Consider the following 23,397-nt stretch of genomic DNA (forward strand, 5'->3'; position numbering starts at 1 on the left):
CATCAAAGTATCACAGCAGCTATACAGTGATTTCAAAAACAAAAATGAAGTAGAATACCATCCTCCAGAGAGAGAGAAAATTTGTGAGTGAAAGTTAGGAAGACAGTGGTTCAAACATACACGTGTAAAGTGTGAGGAAACAGAATATGTAAAAAGTTTGTGAATGTCCTGCAGTAAACATGTATCCCATTACAAATCATTGTGTGTGAGCTGTTCTTAAAATAGGGGTTACAAATGATACGGTTTGACATTATTTATTAAGGACTGTCTTGTATTCACATGCATTGCAGCTATTAAATGATTGAGTTTTTTACTGAATCCAAAAAAAAAAAAAAAAAAGCAAAAAAAAGGCTCTTCTTGCTATTTTGGTTGCTGACCCCTGCTCTGGTGGTTGATGAAAGGCCAAAAGGGGGAACCCTGAACTGATAGTGTTTTTTCCTGACTACAATATCCTGTGGGTCAGAGTGATGGCTATGTGCAAGAATGCAGCCTTCATGTTGAGGGTGGCACACCAGTCTCTGGGATTCAGGGAAGGAATTATAAACCCCAGCGTAACCATGTGAAACCACTTCTGTTCTTGGAAGGAATTGAGATAACGCAGGTCTAGGATAGACCGTACCCATTTGGCTTTTGGAATAAAATAAGGGGAATAAAACCCCTTACCCAAAAACTCCTGAGGACCCCTTGTATTGCTCACATGGAAAGGAGCAACTGCACCTCCTGAAATAAGAGATGCTCATGAGAAGGGTCCTTGAACAGGGACCGGGGTGGAGGATTGAAGGGGAGGGAGAAAAACTCAACAGAGTATCCTGATTCTACCAAGCTTAGGATCCAACAGTCCAAGGTGATGCAACACCAACACATGGTAGAACTGGGAAAAGTGATTCATGAAGGGAAGATGATTTGACAGAAAACTGGTATTCCAGCATCAGGAGCACCTTCAAAAGCTGGGTTTAGGGCCCTGGGATGGCTTGTTAGACGATGGGCCTCTACATGAGGATGACCTCGAGCAATGTCCCCTGCAATTGCTACCCTTGCACTGTCTCGGTTGGGCAGGATAATATCTGGGAGGGGGACAGATGTCTAAACTGCCTTCTCTGCGGTGCTGGGGTCTGTATTCCAAGGGACTTTTATGTGGCTTGTGAGTCCTTTAAACTATGTAAATGAAAATCTGTGTTGGCTGCCAATAAGCCCTGGCAGTCAAATCAGAGGTCTTGAATCATAGGTTGCACCTCGGGTCGACTCCCGAAGACATGAAGCCAGGCATTACATCTCATCACCACACCAGTAGCCATAGCATGAGCTGTGGAACCTGCTGTATCCTGGCCTGCTTGTAAGCTGGCCTGGGATACCACCTAGCCCTCCTCGAGGAGGGTTCCAAACTCTTGCTTAGAGTGAGAGGGAAGAAGGTCATGGGATTTCCTCAAGGCCGCCCAGCTGTTAAAAGCGCAGTGACTCTACACTGCTTGCTGATTTGCTATGTACACCTGCAATTCCCCAGAAGAATAAACTTTCTGTCCAAAGAGGTCAATTTTCTTTGCCTCTCTATTTTGAGGGTAGGCCTAGGTAGACTTTGTTGCTCCCTATGAACGGCTGCATCCATGACCAAAGTTCTTGGTTGCGGGTGGGTAAATAAATGTTTTTGCCCCACCTGGGGAACAAAGTATAACCTTTCAACCCCTCTAGTGGTCAGGGGAATGGACGCTGGTTATGGAAGTTGCGTTAATGTTTTTAATGAGAGGCAAGGCCATTCTAGAAGCGCCGTCCACTGCCAGTATATCCACCATGGGATTGGCCTCTTCCACCATCTCCTCCACCTAGATGCTGAGGCTAGCCTGTGCAGAAGGTCCTGTTGACCTATGAGGTCTGTAGTTGGCAAAGATGTAACCAAACCCCTAGGTACGGCTTCATCAGGGGAGGAGGAAGACAATGCTCGAGGCACTTCAAGTCCTCCAGCTCTCCAAGAAAGTCCTGTGAAATTGGAGCTTAGGTTGTGGGGTCAACTGGGACAACAGGTGTCCACCAACTGGCCCTACCGCTGAGGTTGCACTAGGTCAGGGGCTTTTATGGCCTCATTGTGAAAGACCTCTGTCACCAGTGGAGGACTCCTAGGTATGGAAACCATCAATATAGTCCAGAAATTCTGGCACTGAGCCTGGTGGAAGATCCAAGGGGTCCAAAATGGCCATCGCATGTTGCCCTGCCACTGAGGAGGCTAAGATGGAGCAGGTGCAGATTAGTGCATGTAATATTGGAGTTTTTTCTGTGCAATGCTGTGAGGGACAAATCAAGGCAAATTATTTAGAACAGGACTACTTGTAGCCCAAAACTGAGGGTCGTCCATCATGAGGCACAGCAAACCAGTCACACAGAGCACTTCTATTGCCACACTGGCCAGCAAGAAGTCACACAAACAATTCCCTTGCACAATCCAATTTTTCTTGTGCCACAATCAGTATCCCTCCTTATACAGGTGAGAGGTTATGGAAACCAATCCCACCAAGTCTGAACAGATTCTTCTTATCCCAAAGGACCAGCCACCTTCCCAGATCAATGTTTACCTCAGATCTTAGCCACAAGAGCACATTGTACCTACCCTTTAGAATCTAAAATCTAAAGATTCATTAATAGAAAGAAAGAAAGAAAGAAAATAGGTTGAGAGTAAAATTGTTAAAGTGATCAAATTACATACACCAATCACAAAGTTCTTGATGCAGGTTTGCAACAGAGGTGGAACAGGCTGCTATCTTAGAAGTCTCTGGAATACCTCCTTGTTAGGATGGGTCATCAATCCTTCTGGGCTCCGTTCACAGCACAGATGCTCCTGATGTGATGAGCTGGAATGAAGACCAGTGGAGGAACTCACCTGGCCCCCTTTGTACTCTTGCCCATGTGGAGGGAATTCCATTGTTCTCCCTGTGTTGAAGCATGTCCAAGATGGAGCCTGTTACATGGGCAAGTCCTTCATAGGCAATCTGCCATCGCCTGTCTGCTGAGTTACATGTTCACAGTTCAATTCCTCAGATGGTGACTGGAATCTGATAAGGCCCATTCTTTGTCAAGTACTGCTTCGTTTGACTAGGAACCCTTTCATGGTAGGTTGCCACACTTCCTGTTGAGGGCTCCCAGAAACGAACATTTCAAATACAGGGATAGAGTCGCTACTTATAACTCCATATATAATATTTCCAGCCTATGAGCAATATAAACAGATTCAGTGAATCGTACGCTTTCAGTAGGCATCTCACTTGACTGACTTTGCTCAAGATTTGGTGTAAACATAGAACAGTGGTTGCATTAAGGTTTTTGTATGGTCATCTTAAAATCCAGTAATGTCTTGGTGGGTATCCTGCTTCCAGGAGCGGTGCTGAGACTTGCGCCAAGAGCCGTGCTGAGACTTGTGCCAAGAGCCATGCTGAGAGTGATGCCGAGAGATGCTCCTATCAGAGACTGAAGAGTCAGAATCTGAGTACCCCTCAAATTCTGACCATAGCAGTGCTGATGTTGGGGTCCAGCTCTCCGGCGCTGAAGCACAGTGCTGAGGGGAAGTGAGCCCTTCCATAGCAAAGGGCTTCCCCCAGTGCTGGGTTGGCCTGCCCCCGAGGAGGTGTGACCGGTACCATACATGTAGGCAGTTGAAGAGGGGCTGTTGCCAGAGGTTGCTGGAGGGAAAATGGTGCTACAGGCACATGCACTGTGCACGTGGCTACAGTTTGAGGGCTCACCAATGCCAAGGACTGTGCTGTGGTCACTGATGTGCACGGAGCTGGTGTGAGCTATGGTGCTGCAATGCAAGTTAACACAGTATCGGACATTAGTTCGATCAGGTCCCGTGCAGCTTCAAATGTATTATGTGTAGCGGGCACTTTCAAATCACCATGGCCAGCATTAAGCGAATGAGTCACTGCATATTCATGGCAGCGCCTCATTAGCATCTGCCAAAGTGTCTCATTAGCACCCCCTTTTGAAAGGTGGGGGCTAGTGTAGACATAGTCATAGAGCAGGATGCTCCAAAGCAGGGGAAGGAGGGAGGGAAGTGGAGCACCCACAGGGACACACATGGCTTTCCAAAGCAGGCATGGTATCCTTGCACGTGGCACACAGCTTAAAACCCGGGGAGTGATGCAGCACTTCAGCTAACTAACTCTAACCCAACGAATCAAAACCGTTTTTTTGTAAATGCAGAACAAGGGTAGGCAACTTGGACTAGGGAACAGCTGAATATGAGCTACAAGCTAACTAGCTGACAAAATTCAAACTCTTTTGCAGAGACTGACGACGCTCCATCTGCAGCTCAGGACGGTAGAGAAGGAACTGAGGAGCCTGCACCGGGCATGCACCAGAGAGCACAAGGAGGCGCTTCTGCGCATGTGCAGGAAACCATGGCTATGCAAGAATCTCTGAGCGCTGGCGTGAAGATGCCCCAACACCCAGAGTGGAGCACCCATGGGACACTACTCGAAGAAGAAAGTGCTATTCCTGTAAGCTGCTCTGGGAGGAAAGGATGCGTATTACTGGGTTTTAGTCACTTATACATGGGGAGTTGGTACTACTGAACTTTCCAGCATAGCTGCTTCTGTCTCACTCAGTGGGTGATCTAAAATCAGTAGCCATCAGCACACTTGTACTTGAGAGGTCTTGGGGTCTTGTATCTGAGGGCCTTGTACTTGAGAGCACAGAGCTAAATATCACATCTGGTGAAAACTGAAGAAATCCAGGTTAATAAAATGACATTTTCATTAACTCCAAACTGACTTACCAAATCAATTGTTTTAGCTTTTTTCTTGGATTCATCATCACACCACGTTTCACACCAGAGCCATTCTTGCGGGAGAGATTTAATGGACAATTGATGAATCATATTATTGGGAAGATCCTGCACAAATTATGTAACAAATCACAAAATTAGTAACCTTGAATTCTGGTATGTGAATAACAGATTACCAAAAAAATGAATTATTAAACTACTATTACTTGAAGGAGACATAGAAAACACCCATCTCTGTTCCCATTTCTGTGACGTATTTTACTAAGTTTCTAAGTGTTTGTCTACTTATTTTTCAAATTAATTAATAACTGCTAAAGTCACTGGTATCCCATTCCATCTGTTAATTACAAATCACGTACAGAAGATTTCCTTGCAACGCCAAAAGGTGTGGTCTTTTCTTAGGCTGTGTCTACACTTGCATTCCTCCTTCAAAAGAGACATGCAAATGAGGGAAAACAAAATGCAAATGAGGTCCAGATGTACATTCATTTGCATATGCAATTTTCGAAAGAAAAAAAGCAATGTAGATGTGGCTTTTTCGAAAGTAAACCCCATCTTTGAAATAACCCTTCTTCTTAAAACAAAATAATATTTCCAAAATAATTATCTTCTTATTCTGAAATAAGATATTCTGAAATAGCTATTCTGAAATAGCTTATTTTGAAACAGTGCTGTTACACACAAAAATGCATTTTGAAAAAGCACTTAGCTATTTCAAAATACAGCATCTACACACATGAGCTACACCTACGCTATATTCCTCTTTTGAAAGAGAAATGCAAATGAGGGAAATCAGAAATGCAACTGAAGCTATAATTTACCTATCTCACACTTCATTTGCATAACCTCTTTTCAGAAGATATTCTTTCAAAAGAAAAAAAGCAGTTTAGATAAGGTTCTTTCAAAAATAAACCCCATATTTGAAAGAACGCGTATTCCTAATTCTTTTTAGGAATAAGGGTGCTTTTGAAAATGGGGTTTATTTTCAAAAGAACCACATCTACAACGCTTTTTCCTTTCCCAAGAATCTCTTATGGAAAGAGATTATGCAAATGAACGGTGAGATATGTAAATCAGCACTTCATTTGCATTTCCAATTTCTCTCATTTGCATTCCTCTTTCGAAAGAGGAATGTAATGTAGATGTAGCTATGAAGCCTATTGTGACTAGAGCCATTGGACGTACTATGGCTTTTTTCAAAATAGGCTCTATTCCCTGTCTTACAGGCACCTACATCAAAATAGCTGTAGCAAAACAGGTGCTATTCCTCATTGTTATGGGGAATCACTGGTATACATGCTTTAAGAAATGTTATAAGAAATTTTGTTCTCCTAGCTTAGCACTAGTCACTAAATTTGTTGAAGCCTTAGGCCCAGGTCAGGCTGACGTGAGCAGAATAATAGGGAGGCGGCTGCAAAACCAGTAGAAACTGGTTCTTGATGAGCAGAAAAGGAGTTTGAAAAGACAGCAATGAGAGAGGAATGCAAGGAGTTTGGATAACAATTGCTTGAAGATGATCGGGCGTCTACAGCAAGATCATCTTCCCAGCACCTGGATCCATCCAATTAGGAAGAGTGAAGACCCCTACTCAAGTTAGGGGATTGGACTCTGGGCAGGGGCATGGGCGGTGTTACAAACTGGGGGGGTATAATTGTTAATGGTTTCTGCAAGGCGGGGTCCCTCCCTGGAGGCACCCAGCTCGAGCTGTACTTCTGTACATCAATAAACCTGTGTTTTGGATCGGGCCCTTAATGTAGTATTTGCAGGATCCTAGAGTCGGACCTAGCCCTGTTGTGGTGGCCAGTGAGCAATTCCATAACACTCATGAAATGAGGGTTACCAATTTTAAAATAAGTCAACCATTATTTCAAATGTATCTCAAATTAGCAGTTGCGTTGTGTTGACACTAGCACAGTTATTTTAAAATAACGGCTCTTATTTCAAAATAACAGTGTGTTGTAGACCTATCCTTAGATTCAATTTATGTTGGTATATTTGATGCAAGTGATACTGCTTGTATCTGATATTTCTGGGCCTGCTTCTGCAACCTTATGTACAATAAGTGCTACTCTCAAAACTAGCAGACTGGGCAATGGCAGATGAATTTAATAATACTTATTGGGAAACAGGTAATGCTTATTGGGAAACAATTCAAACTATTAGCATAATATGGTGGGGACTAAATTGGCTGTCACCACTCGAGAGAGACTTTGGAGTTATTGTGGATAGCTCTCTGAAAACATCCACTCAATGTGCAGCAGCAATTTAAAAACACAAAACAAAACAAAACAAAACAAAACAAAACAACCACCAAACAGAATCTGAAATCACTGAGGGATAGAGAATAAGACAAAGAATATATTAATGCTTCTATATAAATCCATGGCATGGCCTACATGGTGCTGTGTGACTGTGGAATCTCCCATAGTTCTAGAGAAGAGTTTCTGACCATTAAATGGGAGGTTATCAATTGTGTTCTGAACTTCTTTCAAGAAACTTGCCACCTGGAACCATGACACTCTGCACATGACAATCACTATGTGTTGTATGTTCATCATCCAGGACATGTAATGATGTTTGGGAAGAGGCTCTGGCTAACAACTGACCCTCCTTACTGATGCCTTGGAAGTGCTTCCTATGCTCCTGTGCAACAAGTTCAATAAAGGTTGCAAACCTGTTGTAACTTATGGGCTACGTGTACACTAGCCCAAAACTTCAAAATGACCAGGCAAATGGCCGTTTCGAAGTTTACTAATGAAGCGCTGAAATACATATTCCGCGCCTCTTTAGCATGATGGCAGTCGCGGCACTTTGAAATTGCTACAGGTCGCTGCCGTGAGGCTCGTCCAGATGGGGCTCCTTTTCGAAAGGATCCTGGCAACTTCAAAATCCCTTTGTTCCTATCTGCTGTTAGGAACAAAGGGATTTCGAAGTTGCTGGTGTCCTTTCGAAAAGGAGCCCCGTCTGGATGAGCTGCACGGCGGCGAGCCGCAGCAATTTCGAAGTGCCGCAGCTGCTGGGCATGCTAATGAGGCGCTGAATATGTATTTCAGAGCTTCATTAGTAAACTTTGAAATGGCCATTTGCATGGTCATTTCGAAGTTTTGGGCTAGTGTAGACACGGCAATGAAGTTCTATCTGGCCATGAATACCTCACGGTTTTCAATATAAAACTGAAAGGTCATGAATGAATATGCCATTTGGCCAAAAATGTCCTCTTTCTTCTGATCCTTACTGTAAGGGGCAACCCCAGAGAAATGCTGTTCATCCCCATGTCCTTATGGTATCCATCACCAAGGAATCAGGTGGGGGATGGGAAAACAAAAATTCTGAGTACTTTCATGATACATGTACATGATAGCAGTTTTCAGGTATCTAAAAGGGTATCATAAGGCAGAGGGAGGGAACTTCTTCCTTGCCTCTGAGGATAGAACAAGAGGCAATGGACTGAAATTGCAGCAGGGGAGGTTCAGGTTGGACATTAGGAAAAAGTTCCTAACTGTCAGGGTGATCAAACACTGGAACAAATTGCCAAGGGAGGTGGTAGAATCTCCATCACTGGAGATATTTAAGAAGAGCTTAGATTGATGGCTTTCAGGGATGGTCTAGAAAGTGCTTGGTCCTGCCATGAGGGCAGGGGGCTGGACTCAATGGCCTCTCGAGGTCCCTTCCAGTCCTACTCTTCTATGATTCTATGATTCCAACTGGGTCATTAAGTAGTTCAGATTAGCTGAAGAAACATGATAGCACATGGCTGCTATGCTTGGGATCTTCAGGGTGGGACCTGGTAAGCCTATATCTCCCCTTCCAGGTCACCAGGGAAGTGGGGCTCATGTGCCTTCGGGTCCCTTTAGCTAAACTGATTTCAGTTTCCTGGGCCACTCCCAGAGGCGCCAGCCTTTACCAGAGTGTCACCTCTTTCTGTAGGACTGAAGTCATGCATCCCAGCAACCAGCCAGAAGCTTCTTCCCATTCCCTGTCTGACAGCAGTAAGCTCTCCAGGCTCTGGAGTAGACAAATACCACAGAAGCACCAACTGCGCTCCTCTGGCTCAAGTGAGGAATTGTCTCCGCAGGTCTTCTTCATACAGACCTCTCAGGCCCTGACTGGCAGCCTCCCACAGTCTCTCTGCTTGGTTAGCCTTTTGCAGAATCCCCCTGATTTGCTGCTCCCTGTGCAGTCTCTTGAGGCTACTTGGAGGACTTAAACTGTTCCTTTTCTGGGACAGGTATGGTAGAACACTGAGGTTTCCATCAGGGAGCATTGGGGCCTAGTCCATTCACCACACAATCCCATGTCTCAGTGACAGGATTTAAGCAATCTATGATTAACTATAGCAAATGTTGCAGTGTATATGAACAATAAGAACTGAAATTCTCTGCATTAAAAAGCTGAACAACAACAACTATAAAAATCAACAAATAGAACTCTCCTTGCATTTTGGTCTGTTTGTAATGAAGGGTGGTAGGCTGGATTCCACTGCACAGACTGCCCAAGAGAAGATTTACACACACTAGACAGTAGGAGAACTATTACCCGACATTCTATTTTCTTTAAAATGTGCATAATGCACATAATTTATTTGATAATATAATAAAAATACCTACCCCTGGATATTCTAGCTATACTTTAGTAAACCAATCACAACTTAAAAACATGATGTGACAACAGTACAGAAAGCACATTTTCAAACCTTGTGTGGAGAGCACCCCCTACGTTAATAAGAAAGTAACTACGTCTATATGGTAACCACAAATAGTAAAAACATTAGAGAAAAACGGGAAGAATATGTTAGAGAAAAAACGTTATTTATCTTCTTGAATACCTGATCTAGGTTTGATAGACTGTTTGGATCTTGACTTAGAGCCTGGTATTGGCCCCGAAGTCTGTCTCCTGCAGCAATCTTTCTGAACTTCTTAAGATCCACAACATATAAGGCACTACAAAAACAAAAAAATCATTAAGATTTTGCATATTTTGAGATAATTATTAGAAACAGGAAAAAACTTCATAACAAGGAGGCAAATGCCATATATGCATTAAAGGAAGGTTATTTTAACAAAGTAGCTGAAGCACAAACACAAGAAGTGAACTCAACATTTGCTAATCAGTCTATCACATGGATTTAGAGTGGATAAAAAATAAATATTTTGAAAATTTTAAATCAGTTTATTAACCAGATTTTTGATCTGTTATGTAAATGATCAGTTTTTCTTAAAAATAAACCTGTTTAAAATTAAATATAAGTTTAATACAGAATGTTAAGACAAAAAGTTATTACAATCTCTTAACATTTAAATAAAAATTAACATGCTGAATCCATAAGTCTCTATCAAATACTTTTAATTAAAGGCTATTTTTCTATATAATGAGAGAATCAGGTGGAAAACATCTACTTTTTGAGGTTAAACTTTATAAATATGTCACAATAGGTCATGCACCATACTGGGGGCTTGACTCAGTGGGGAACTTAAGGGCTGCATGACTGGGAGCAAGAAAGTAGCAAACACATTGCAGGAGTCAAGACCCAGCCACTGACCCCAAGAGACATACATCATCATGAATCTCATCCAGATCACCCAATGAGCCCATCTGTGTGAGATCATTCTCCTATTTTGCAGCTTCTTCCTGAGTTCTGATTGGCTCTAATTCTTATTATGAATATCTGTGACTCCACCCATCATGGAAACTTACTCTCTGGCTCAAGGAAAAATACCCATCGGCTGAGTAACTACCAGCCCTTTCTTCTGCATGTGCTCAGTACTTCAGGTAAAAGGCCTTATTCTGTGTCCTTGCATGTTTACACAGAGATACAAAAATAAATTCATGAATTTCTCAAGGTCTGTGTCTCTAAACAAAGAAAATACTGCAGGCTAAAAGACAGGAAGACAATATAAACAAAAGTTTTAGATTGTTGTGACTTGATCTGTCTGCTCTGGAGGTGAGACTTATATAACAAGGCAGAACGAGCAGAGTGTATAACCAGAAAGGAGCAAGACCAGTGGCAAAGCAGGGAAGAAGGGGCAAAATTATTCACAATGTAACCCTAGACATGGCTCACTTATTGAAAGCAGGCCACCTTTTCATCTGGCAGAAGAGACGCTGCAGGAAGACTACTGGGTACACTGAGAAAGAAATTAAATATTGTTCAGAAAATATTGAAGGGAAATTTGTTAATCTGAATCTTGATGAGTGGAGCAACACACACAACACAGCAGTATGTGCTCGTGTGATAAAAGAACGTGGAGTTACATATCTTGTAAAAACAACTAATACAAGTAATACTAATTACTAATACTAATTTAAAAGTATTAGCAACGAAGCAGAAGTAAAAGCTGTAGAAAACAGTGAACAAAAATTCAAGTGTGTAGATTTATCACAGGCAGTGTTGCAACTGCAGCAAAGCTAGAAAAAAATCTAGTAAAACATAATGGAGAGAACCTGAAATTTGTAACATAGGGTGTGTTTACAGTAGCAAGTACCTTTGAAATTCAGATCAGAAGACCGAGTTCTTTCGAAAGAAGCCATTGAGTGACTAAACTGACATGGCACTCTTTTGAAATTAACTTCGAAAGAACTCCCGTTCTTTCGAAGTCGGTCTGCGGTGGGACCGAGGGTGGCAGAGGAGAGCCAATGCTCCTGCAACCCAGACGGGGAACCCCAGATGCGGTCCCTGCAGGACCTCCGGGATGGGGTGGGAGGGACGGGGGGGGATCAGGGGGTCCCTCACTGGGACTAATAATGGCCTGTTCCTCTCCCCTTTTGTCTCCACAGCTCCAGCAGCCAGCAGCCGGCCCAGCCCCACGACAGGCACGGGGAGCCCGACTATCGAGGGAGAGGAGGAGCGGCCCAGGTCTTGGACAGGGCCAGCCCCTCCACTGGTGCCACCAGGCTGGGGAGGAGGAGGCAGGGGACATGGCCCACACGGCCGTCCTCAGGGAGCTGACGAGCACTGTGCGGCAGTGGCTTGCCATGGAGCAGCAGGCATGGGACCAGGTGGCATTCAACCTGGACACCCTCACCCAGCCTGTGGTTGGTCACCTGGCCCCTGCTGCCGCTCCATCATGAGTCACTCCCTCCCCTGGCGCCCCGCCACTCCCCCACCATCCCCCACGCCTGTGCACCCCCTCCCCCCAACAGCAGTTTCCCCCTGGCCCCAATTCCCCATCCCCCTGCCTCCCCCCGCAACAGCTCAACCTGAGGAGGCCAACCTTGAGGCTTTGCTCCCTCCCCACCTCCCCTGGCCAGCCTCATCTGCCTGGCCCACACCCTGCTACCCAGCGCTGGTCAGCTGGAGGCTGAGCCCACAACCCCCACTGCCCCCCCGTGCCAAGCCTGGCACAGGCGTGGGGACCGCACCCAAGCCGCACCCCTAACCTCCCTGTGCCACCAGCCCCAGCAGGGTCCCCGGACACGGAGAGCAAGGGGCAGGCGCAGGCAATAGGGCTCCCATCCATCGAGCCCCGTGGAGGGGTGAGGCCCCCCCATGCCGACTCCCTGTTCACCCTCCCCCCACCACATATATAGTTCTCCCCATTCACCTTCCCCCCGACGTATATAGTTCCCCCTAGAAAATGATGGGCACAGTTTTTTCAAAGTAAGTAGTTTATTTTTATGATTTACCCTGTGTCCCCTGCGCATGTGCACTGGTGGGTGCACGCATGTGCAGCGTGCAGGTGAAGGGGAGTGTGTGTGCTGGGTGAGGGTGGGGGGAGTGTGTGTGCAGCATGCAGGCGGGGGGAGTGTGTGTGCAGGGTGGGGGGGGAGTGTGCGTGCAGCGTGCAGGTGGGGGTGGGTGTGTGTGCAGGGTGCGGGTGGGGGAATGCGTGTGCAGCGTGCGGGTGGGGGTATGTGTGCGTGGCTTGCGGGTGGGGATGTGTGTGTGTGCAGCATGCAGGTGGGGGTAGTGCATGTGCAGCGCACGGGTGGGGGTAGTGCATGTGCAGCGTGCGGGTGGGGTGTGTGTGTGCGGCTTGCAGGTGGGGGTGTGTGTGTGCAGCATGGGGGTGGGGGTGGGGGTGGGGGTGTGTGCGCGCGGCTTGCGGGTGGGGATGTGTGTGTGTGCAGCGTGTGGGTGGGGGGAGTGCGTGTGCAGCGTGCAGGTGGGTATGTGTGTGTGTGCAGGGTGCGGGTGGGGGGGGACTGTACCAGGTGGGGGGGGTTACCATGGCCCCCGATCAAAGGCCTGGCACAGGGCCTCCCTTACATGCACACTGTCCCGCTGGGCCTGGTGGCACAGGGTGGCAGGGACCTGTTCATACCCGTGCCCCACCTCAGTGGCCCACCCCTGCATATAGGGTTCGTGTATGGCTGCATCAGCCAGGCCTGCAAGGGGTAGGCCACGTCCGCCACAATGCAGGGTGTCATCGTAGTGTCCCTGATAGGGAACTCCCACCGGGGCATGAAGGTCCCCTCAGCCATACAATGTCCCAGCCCTGAGCTCCTGAACACCCTCACATCAAGGGCGTGGCTGGACCAGTCCACGTAGATGTCCTCGAATCGGCCACTGGCATTGACCAGGGCCCGCAGAACCACCGAGTGGTAGCCCTTGTGATTCACATAGGCCCTGTGGCTGTGCTCCAGGGCCTGGATGGCGACGTACGTGGGTGCCATCCAGGGCCCCAAAGCAGTTGGGGAAGCCCAGCTGCTGGAATCCCCGTATGGCATCATTAAGGTCCCCGACATGAACCAGCTGCCTCAGGAGCACCTTGTTGATCGCCTGGACTACCTGCAGGGCATAGGGGGGTTCACTTGTGAGCGTGGGGTGGGGTGTGGCTTGCTTGTCCCTGCCCGTGCCCGTCCCCATCCCCGCCCCTATTCCCAGGGGCCCGCCCTTCTCCCAACAGTGCCCGTCGCCAGACTGCCCCCCTCATGCAGTCCAGGTGTGATCTGGGCACAGCTTACCTCAATGAGGACGGCCCTGACGGTGGCTTTGTCCACCCTGAACTGGTGGCTGATGGATCGGTAACTGTCTAGGGTGGCCAGCTTTCATAGGCCGATGGCCACCCTTTTGTGCAGGGGGAGCGCTGGTCTCAGGTGTGTGTCCCAGTGCTGGAGGACTGGGGTGAGCCAGTGGCACAGCTCCAGGAATGTCCCCTTAGACATCCTGAAGTTCTGTAGCCATCAATTGTTGCCCCAGTCCTTCAGCACCAGCCGGTGCCACCAGTCGCTGATTGAGGGGAAGCTTCAGAGGCAGCAGATGAACCGGGGGACCGGCTTAGGGCATTGCGCCCTAAGGATGGCATCCAGGAGGGTGGCTCTTGTGCTGGCCACCTGGAGCTGCTGCAGTACAGTGGCCAGGACTGTGGCCAGTGTGCTGGCCACAGCTGCGATGGAAGCGGAGGGTGCTGCTTGGGGTCCATGGGGGCCCGGAATGCCACCTCCACTGTCTCTCTTGCTTTCTCTCTGCCTGGTGACAGGGTTGCTGGCCCTCAGAGTGTGCAGGCTGAGGCACAGGAGGGGTCCCCTTTAAGGGGACGGTGGGCAGAGGCCCCGGAAGGGCTCGTCCGCCATTCAACCATGCCTGTGGCATTTCCTGCCCTGCTCTTTCGAAAGAGCGCCCTGGGATGTGCAGATGCTCTCTTTCGAAATTGCTCTGGAGGCCTTTCGAAAGAATGGACCAAACCTTCAGTCCCCGCTGGTGTGTGTGGACGCTCTGTTTCGAAAGACAATCTTTCGATGTTCTCTTTTGAAACAAAACTGTAGTGTAGACGCAGCCATACTGGTGCAGTACTCATTTAATGCATCTTTTAGCCTAATTATTCAAGTACAACTCCAGAAACGCTGCTGAAATTGAAAATACTTTTGCAACAACTACTTTGCTTCAGTTTTACTGAAGAAAGCAGGGGAAGCCCAAACTAATTTTCCTCCTAGATGTACAACAGAATTCAATTGTTGACTGTTTTGAGCTATTTATTAAGAACTGAGATATCCTGATGACAATTTACGGAAAAAATAGGACAAAATAGAAACAACTAGCACCGATTAAGTAGTCAACAACAGACTAAAGAGAAACATAGAAGATATGCTGAATACATTGAAATCTATTTCCATAGCTGTACCAAACCAAGAAAGATTGATTCTATGATATAGGCATCACCCATCAATCATGCTAAACATAATACAATTGGAAGGTTGGAGATGAACCATTTAAGTAATACATATCTCCTGATGATGTTTTAAAGAAAGTCACAGAACTGGTAAAGTCCTTAGCTGAGCACCTGGGACCAAAGTTTGTGGAAGTGCTAAACCAGCTTTTAACAGGAGCAGCCTAATTCGCAGACACAAAACATGTTTTCTTCATTTGGACTAATACTCTGAAAGTTGGGAAAGGGATCAGGATTTGAAAAAAAGCAAGAAAGCCTAGGTGTCTCTCTCTCCTAGTCCATGAATAAATGAGGATGGAAGGGATGAGGCCCACCAATTTGAAAAGTCTGAAGAACAGACTCAGGAACTTAGGAGACTTGTCTCATTTTCAAGGAGATTCAAACAAAAAGGAAAAAATGGTTACTAACCTTTCCTATCTGTTGTTCTTCAATATGTACTGTTCATGGCCTTTCCAACCAGGTGTGCATGTGTGCACAGAAATCAGAAGATTTTGCCTAGCACCATCTGTTGGAAAACCCTTTAGGCGCCTCCTGGAATGGTGCTGATATGGCGCCTTCCTGACCACCAATCCCCCCATTGCTTCTTGCCATTACTCCAACAGAGGGGAAGGTGAGTAGATATTAGAATGCACTTAAACAACACTTCCTGAAGTACAACAGTTATGAAATGTGAGTAACCATTTTTTCTTCTTTGAGTGCTTGTTCATGTGCATTCCAATAGGTGACTCACAAGCTAATGCTTTAGGAGTTGGGACTGGAGCTATGATCTGATCAGAGTACTGCCCTATTGAATGCTGTGTCATCTCTGGCCTGCTGGGTGATTGTGTAATGCGCAGCAAATGTGCAGATAGATGACCATATTGCCACCCTGCATATCTACTGAGTTGGGACGTGTGAGAAATGCTATGGATGAAGCCTGTGTCCTGGTAGAATGTGCTGTAGCTGCTGATACAGGGACTCATGCAAGGTGGTAACATCCAACAATACAGAAGACAGTCCATGAGATCTGCTGAGAATGTACAAGCTGGCCTTTCAGCCTATCTGCAGCAGTTAAAAATAACTGGACTGATTTCTAAATAGCTTAGTTCTCCTGGACCCCCATGATTTAGGGAAAATGGGTTACGAATATGAATATCAAAACAAAACGCAGTCAAGTAGCACTTTAAAGACTAGCAAAATAGTTTATTACTGAAAAGAAATTACCACACCGTTCTGGAAGGGGAAACAGCCGAGCTGGCTTTTATATTCAAATTTGGCACATTAACACATGGTTTAAATCATGATGGGAACTTTCTGAGTCACTATAGGGGCTCGTCTGCATACTTGGCTCAATCTAATTCTTGACCTTCCCCCCCACCCCTCCACTCTCTGATTTGCTCACCTTGATTATCTTTTTCTGATTTGTCCTCCGTGCCTTAAATATTGAGTCTGTTCTGGTCTGGCTATGGTCTGAAGAAGTGGGTCTGTCCCACGAAAGCTCACCTAATAAACTATTTTGCTAGTCTTTAAAGTGCTACTTGACTGCTTTTTGTTTTGATAGTGTATAGACTAGCACGGCTTCCTCCCTGTTACTATTGAATATGAATATGTGTAACTCAGAGATGCTTTGGACAAAATGCCTCTTGTTACCTAACATTTTCAATGATATAAGCTGCTGGATCTATAAATCCTATTTTTTGCATTTATCATTTTTGTAGTCAAATTTATAAGTATTACCTACATATTTGAGTTCCAAATGTACATCTCTGTGAAGACGTCAACAGGTGGTGTGGCTACCCTATTGTGAGGGGACAGCAGAACTTAGCTGACAAAGAGCCTTTAATGGGAGCCATTAACTGCTAATAAGATACTATTAAGAGTGTTCACATTAGTAAGAACAAGATATTTCAGCTGCTGTCATGGATTGTGGGAAGGGACTGGGGGGTTGGCGGATCAGCAGGACTATGTATTGGGCACCACAATGGCACTGCTTAAAGGGGGTCGTCCAGGATGATCCAAGCGATGCTGCTAGGCAAAATTTTCTGGTTTTCACACACACACACACACACACACACACACACACACACACACACACACACACACACACACACACACACACACACACACACACACACACAAGCACTTGAAGAAGAACTTATGCTCCCATCACTTTTCAGTGAGCACTATTGAAATTTTTTCCAGGTTGACTGGAAATATTCACTTTAATTTACTGACTACACTGAATCTTTCCATTCCTTAAACTGTTTAGTTGGAGATACACCATTCACCATTTTCAAGCATAATAAAATGTACAGTTAATAAGAATCTGAAAGTACTAAACTAGTTAATGGCGTACATAAATGCATATCATCATAAGTAGCAAAAGATACACCAAATATAGTGCAAAGGTTCTATGTAGCTGTAAATCAGTGTTAGGCACCCTGTGGTCCAACTGGGGCTTAACCTTTGGCCTGCAGACCCCCAGCTCTCCCCCTACCCCACACGTCTTACACACTGGGGCACCAGAGCCGCACACTTCCTTGTTCCTCTCCCTCTCTCCCAGCACTTTTGGAGCTGTGAATCACCTGATTTGCACTCCATCCCCACTCCTCCCCATCCCTCCCAGGGCTGGAATACCACACACAGCTGATTTACAGCATTCCAGCTCTGAGAGGGAGGAAGAGCAGGGATGGAGCATGAATCAGGCAATTCATGTGCTCCGAAAGTGCTGTGCAGTGGGAGGAGCAGCTTAGCATGGGGCTCTGGTGTCTCAGGACAGGAGAGGTGTGTGGGGGTTGAGGACAACTGGGGGGAGGTGTGGGGCAGCAGGTGGAGTCCCAGAGGGCCATGGGCTGCTGTGGCCTACCAAAGTGAGGTAGGGCCTCTCATGTGGCCCACCCACTATTTGGGGTTGTCCATCCCTTCTGTAAATTGCTGCATTTGAATGGTTATATTGACTAATGACAACACCCCTTTCTTTAGAAAATAACTGAAGTACAAATGGAAAACAGTAGAAATGTAGAATGGTTTAATTAGTCATTTTGTTAGTCTTTAAAGTGCTACATTTCTGCTGCTTGGTTTGCTGGAGTACAGAGTAACACGGCTACCTCTCTGTTACTACAAATGGAAAAGGTGATTACAATTGTTGATTTAAATCAAAGGTTTTCACTTAAGTAATTTAATGATTTAAACCAACCCACTTGCTTGGATTTTATGGTTTATTTCCATCTCTCTCAGGCTTTGTAAAACTATGTGATTGTTATTGCCTTACAGACAAAAGCCCATAATTTTAAACATTTCTACAAACAGTCCAAAATATAAATTAATGTTCTTACCTTATGTGGTATTTCTTTCTTCCAAGATGAGTCGCCCAATACCCTGATTTCCAGAAACGGTACCCATCCATATCTCTGCGACTGTCACAAAAGGGAGCATATCCATAGGGAGCTCCATTTAGATCTACATCTCTAAGTTCTTTGAGATCACTTCTTACAATCTAAACAACAGAAAAAACATAAACATATTTCTTTCTGGAATTTAATGAAGTTTCGACCCTTGTAGACAGATATATTCCAAATGTCAGCTCTGCTTCCACTGATTTATGGTAGAAATGAGTCTACAGCAGATACAGTATTATGTTTGAACATGTTTAACTAGCCATTGCTTGGGCAAAATCCACACTTTTATTGTGGCAGGGTCAGCCTTGCTGCACACTTCTGTGGCATTATTAATCTTGATTTTTTTTCCTTCATGTCTTCAGTGCTCAGCAGCCACCTCTAACATGGTCTAGTGCTAAAGTGACTGAGACTTCCATATACGGCAGGCCAAAGTTCCACATCTTCTGGCCTATTACCTCATAGGCTACGTCTACACGTGCCCCAAACTTCGAAATGGCTACGCAAATGGCCATTTTGAAGTTTACTAATGAAGCGCTGAAATGCATATTCAGCACTTCATTAGCATGTGGGTGGCAGCGGCACTTCGAAATTGACACGGCTTGCCGCCGCGCGTCTCGTCCAGACGGGGCTCCTTTTCGGAGGGACCCCGCCTACTTCGAAGTCCCCTTATTCCCATGAGCTGATGGGAATAAGGGGACTTCAAAGTAGGCGGGGTCCCTCCGAAAAGGAGCCCCGTCTGGACGAGACGCGCGGCGGCAAGCCGTGTCAATTTCGAAGTGCCGCTGCTGCCCGCATGCTAATGAAGCGCTGAATATGCATTTCAGTGCTTCATTAGTAAACTTCGAAATGGCCATTTGCGTGGCCATTTCGAAGTTTGGGGCACATGTAGACACGGCCATACAGTGCTGACTGTTCAGACTTTCTGGAGACTCAGTTCCTATCACATCTAAGCCGCGTCTACACGTGCCGACTACTTCGAAGTTGAAATCGACGTAAGGCAGCGAGACGTCGAAGTTGCTATCCACATCAGGGGATGGGAATAGCGCCCTACTTCGACGTTGAACGTCGAAGTAGGGCACGTGTAGCCGATCCGCGTCCCACAACATCAAAAGAGCAGGGTCCGCCATGGCGGCCATAAGCTGAGGGGTTGAGAGACGCTCTCTCCAGCCCCTGAGCTCTATGGTCGCCGCATGCAGCGGCCCCTTAAAGCTCCCCGCCCCCTGCCTTCCTGTGCAGGAAGCTGAGAGCGCGTGCAGGCAGCAGCACTGACACGCGGCCAGCCTGCATGCATCTCTGCAGCCCCAGGCCACCACCCCTGCAGCGATGGCCGCCCGCCAGCCCCCCAAGCGCCCCCAGGGCACCCCCCCCAAGGGGAGCCAGGGCTCCCAGCCTGGCAGCCAGGCCAGGAAAAGGCAGTGGGGCCCCTCCTGGACGGAGGCCGAGATCCGGGACCTGCTGGGACTCTGGAGCGAGGTGGAGGTGCTCCAGGTAATGGGGAGCAAGAGGCAGAATGCAGATGCGTTCGCTCAGCTGGCCGAGGGCCTGGCCGCCCGGGGTCACCCTGCCTGCACTCCTGACCACATCAGGAGTAAGGTCAAGGAGCTGCGGCAGGGTTACGCCCGGGCCCGGGATGCGGCCGGCCGATCTGGAGCCACACCCACCACTTGCCCCTTTTACAGGGAGCTCAGGTCTATCCTGGGCCCCCAGCACACCTCCTCCCCGCCGGCCACTCTTGACACCTCGGCCGACGAGCCCCAGCAGGCCCCGGAGGTGAAGGCCGCCCCGGAGGCAAGCCCTGCACCCCAGGGCCCCCCCAGGAGCCCACCCCTGGGGGACCGGAGGAGGAAGAGGAGGAAGGGGAATCCTCCTCCAGTGACGGGGGGCTCCACATCGCACTGCCGTCCTGGAGCTCTAGCAGGGCGTCTGCCCAGAGGGTGTCCCCCGACCGTGGGAGTGGACTGTCAGGTATGTACCCCCCCTGGTGCACACCCCCCGGGTAAAGGGGCGGGGACAACAGACATGACCAGGGCCCTCCACATGCCCAGATGACCATGGCCCCAAGGACAGCAGTGGCATGTCCCTCAGAAGAGCTCCAGGAATGTCTGCCGGCTCATGCGGAAATTCTGGAGCCAGTGCTCGTTCTCCCACTCGCCGAGCACCAGCCGCTCCCACCAGTCGGTGCTCGTGGGGTAGCTCCACAGCCGGCGGCATGCGGCGGGGGGGGTAATGAGGCGGGGGGCGGAGAACAGCAGGGTCTGGGGCTGCTTCCTCCTCCCCTGGGGGCAGCTCCTCTTCTGTGAATAAAAGGTGGTCAGCTGCCTCCTGCATAGCATTGAGCAGGGCAAGCACTGCTCCTGCAGGGGCGGCTGTGTGGACCTCTGGCTGCTGCTGCTGCTGCTGCCGGGGGTCCATACTGCTTCAATGGGTGTGCGTGCCTGTGGCTCTGCAGACCGCGTGCTGTGCAGGCTGTGTGTGTCTGGGAGGGGCCCTTTAAGGGAGAGGCTAGCTGTTGTCCCGGAAGCGCTAGTCCGCCCTGTGACCCTGTCTGCAGCTGTTCCTGGCACCCTTATTTCAATGTGTGTCGCTTTGGCGTGTAGACGCTCCCCTGCAGCGCCTACTTCGATGTGGTGCTGCCCAACGTCAACGTTGAACGTCAACGGCACCAGCCCTGGAGGACGTGTAGACGCTATTCATCAAAATAGCTTATTTCGATGTAGCCAACACGTGTAGATGTAGCTCTAGTGATCCCAAAAGCTTCCTACATAGGGGCTGTGTCTACACTACCTCCCTTCTTCTAAGGGAGGATGGTAAGTAGCGTGTCAGGAGATTACTAATGAAGAGCTGCGCTGCATATGCAGCACTTCATTAAGCTAATTCTCCCCCACGGCAACTTCAAAGCGTTAAACTTCAAAGTGCCAGCTCGCGTGTAGCCGCAGCTCACCCGCCAGTACTTTGAAGTGGCTGGGCAACATTGACGTCTCTTTACTCCTTTGAGTAAACAGCCTAGCACTCCTTTGAGGAGTAAAGGAAGTTGCCTAGGCACTTCGAAGTACCGGTGGGTTAGCTGCGGAGGTACTGCAGACAAGCCCAGGGTGTTTTTTTTTCCCTCCATTCTGGTTCTTCCCGGACTAGACCCTTATTTATAGTGTATATCCAAGGCATCTGCCTTAGTCATGGCCTTCTCGAAGGTCTGCCACAGGAGTTGCTTCCTTTCTTGCTTCTGTCTCTCTTTTGGTCCAGTTACAGGAATACACTCTCCTCCTTGTAGTTCTCCTCCTCAACTGAACTCTACTTGCCCTTAAGGGAAATCACTTGACTGCTTCCTAGCCGGGTCTGATAACTGACCCCAGCCAATCAGGATCAACTAGAGGTGGGTTGGGGGAGATGTGCAGTCACAGAAAAAGCTGAACTCAGCCCTTCTTAAAGGGCCAGCCCTCATGGTATAGGATATTATGTAATGTTTCACATGATCATATTTAGGCTTAAAAGGATTAGATTTTTACTGGTAAATGTAAACAAACATCAATTTCACCATACACGCAAATTGATGAAAAATATTTCTATCAATAATAACTGAAATTTGCAGATTGCCAAAATAAGAAAAGTGCTATCTGAGAAATAAGAATTTGATTTAAATATATTTACTTAATCTATTTTGGACCTGTGATAATGGCAATTTGTGTTTAATGGTTGTAAAGGCTTTAACTTTTTGAATCTTAGTGTTTACTCTCATTAAATAACTCTGATATGCCCTCAAAATTTCCTGCAACTTCAAAACTTTAAATCAATATTTTTTTTAAAAAAATTTAAATCCCATAATTTTGCACAAGAGTTAAAATTTAAATGGATATAAATAGGCACAAAAGCTTTAAAACAAACATATATAGACACCAAAATTATAAAAAATTGATTTCTACCAACTTAATTATATTTAATAAATAAAAGAAATTATAATGAGTCATAAGCATCATCATGGATGACACACCTTAAAGGGGTATAATTTCAAAAAAGTGATGCACACCTCCCTCCTGATAACCAAAACCTGTTACGTATGTCAGTTTGACCACCCAAACATTATGGTATTCACCTTTGCAAATCTAGGCAAAAAATACATGCAGCTTTCAAAAGTTTCTGAGGATGCTGTACAACAATATCTCATTTGGCACCAAAACACTTACAAAACCTATCCTGGAATTTTTAATGAATATGTTATCAAAACTTCAGCATCACATACCTTTGAGACAGCAAAATGGCTTCAAGTCTATGGTGCAAAGGTACTACTTAATTAATGAATAAGAATGGCTCTATACTGAATTTTGGACACCCAATCATGCAGTGTCTTCAGTAAAGCATAGTCAGGCCAATCTAGTTATTGAGACCTGATGAGATCAATATCTGAGATGGGCTAGCTATAGGAAATAGTAAGGGTTGACATGAAACAGTGCTAAACACTTGATTCCATTTTTTTTTCTAAAATTGCTTCTTACCTGGTCGGCATCAACAAATATGATTTTGTCCACAGCCAATGGAAAAAGAACATCCAGAAAAAGAATTTTGTAGCCCCAGATAATTCTCTGCTTTTCAGTTTGTTGATGAAGCCAGCGGGGCCACTTATACTGTACTAGCTCATAATGAAATTGATATTCTTTGGCCATGTGAGGAATAAACTCCTAAAAATGGAAACAAATCACAAAACATTATGCAGTGTAATATGCACAGAGGCTAAATGACATGAGCTAGGTGACACAGCAAACCTGACATTGTTGATACACAAACCCATAACTTCTAACACCCATTTCTATTACACCCATTCTTGTTTTCTCAATCTGCTATATATCTGAGAGAGTTTGTGCATCTCTCCATTCACGTGTCCGTCAATGAATCTGTTTGTTCAAGAACTCCTCCTAAATGGTAAGAGCTAGGACCACCAAATTTGGTATGAAGCTTCCTCTGACCATAACTTAAAGCAAGGTCAGAGTCTGGTTATACCAGAACAATGGAATGTGTGTGCAATGCAATTATTTCCCCTCAAATGGAAAGAGAGGATCGGGTAGCAGGGACAGTTATACTCCAAAATAACCACAGGAAGCACCAAAGAGAGCACCTCCACCAACCCTTCATAGCCATGGAATAGCTGCTGCCTGAC

At 46.6% G+C, this 23,397-nt stretch overlaps 1 protein-coding gene across 2 annotated transcripts in view; it reads right to left on the reverse strand.

Moving 5' to 3' along the window:
• UGGT2 (UDP-glucose glycoprotein glucosyltransferase 2) overlaps nt 1-23,397 on the reverse strand; it is a 222,270-nt gene that overhangs the window by 14,944 nt on the left and 183,929 nt on the right. For both annotated transcript variants that reach the window (XM_074989263.1, XM_074989273.1), the window contains 4 exons: nt 22,739-22,921; nt 18,189-18,349; nt 9,594-9,708; nt 4,760-4,876 (listed from right to left, as the gene is read on the reverse strand). In XM_074989263.1, coding sequence (XP_074845364.1) covers nt 4,760-4,876; nt 9,594-9,708; nt 18,189-18,349; nt 22,739-22,921 — 576 coding nt within the window. The remainder of the gene's footprint in view (nt 1-4,759; nt 4,877-9,593; nt 9,709-18,188; nt 18,350-22,738; nt 22,922-23,397) is intronic.

Source organism: Carettochelys insculpta, chromosome 1 (genome assembly GCF_033958435.1).
Source record: "Carettochelys insculpta isolate YL-2023 chromosome 1, ASM3395843v1, whole genome shotgun sequence".
NCBI lineage: Eukaryota > Metazoa > Chordata > Testudines > Carettochelyidae > Carettochelys > Carettochelys insculpta.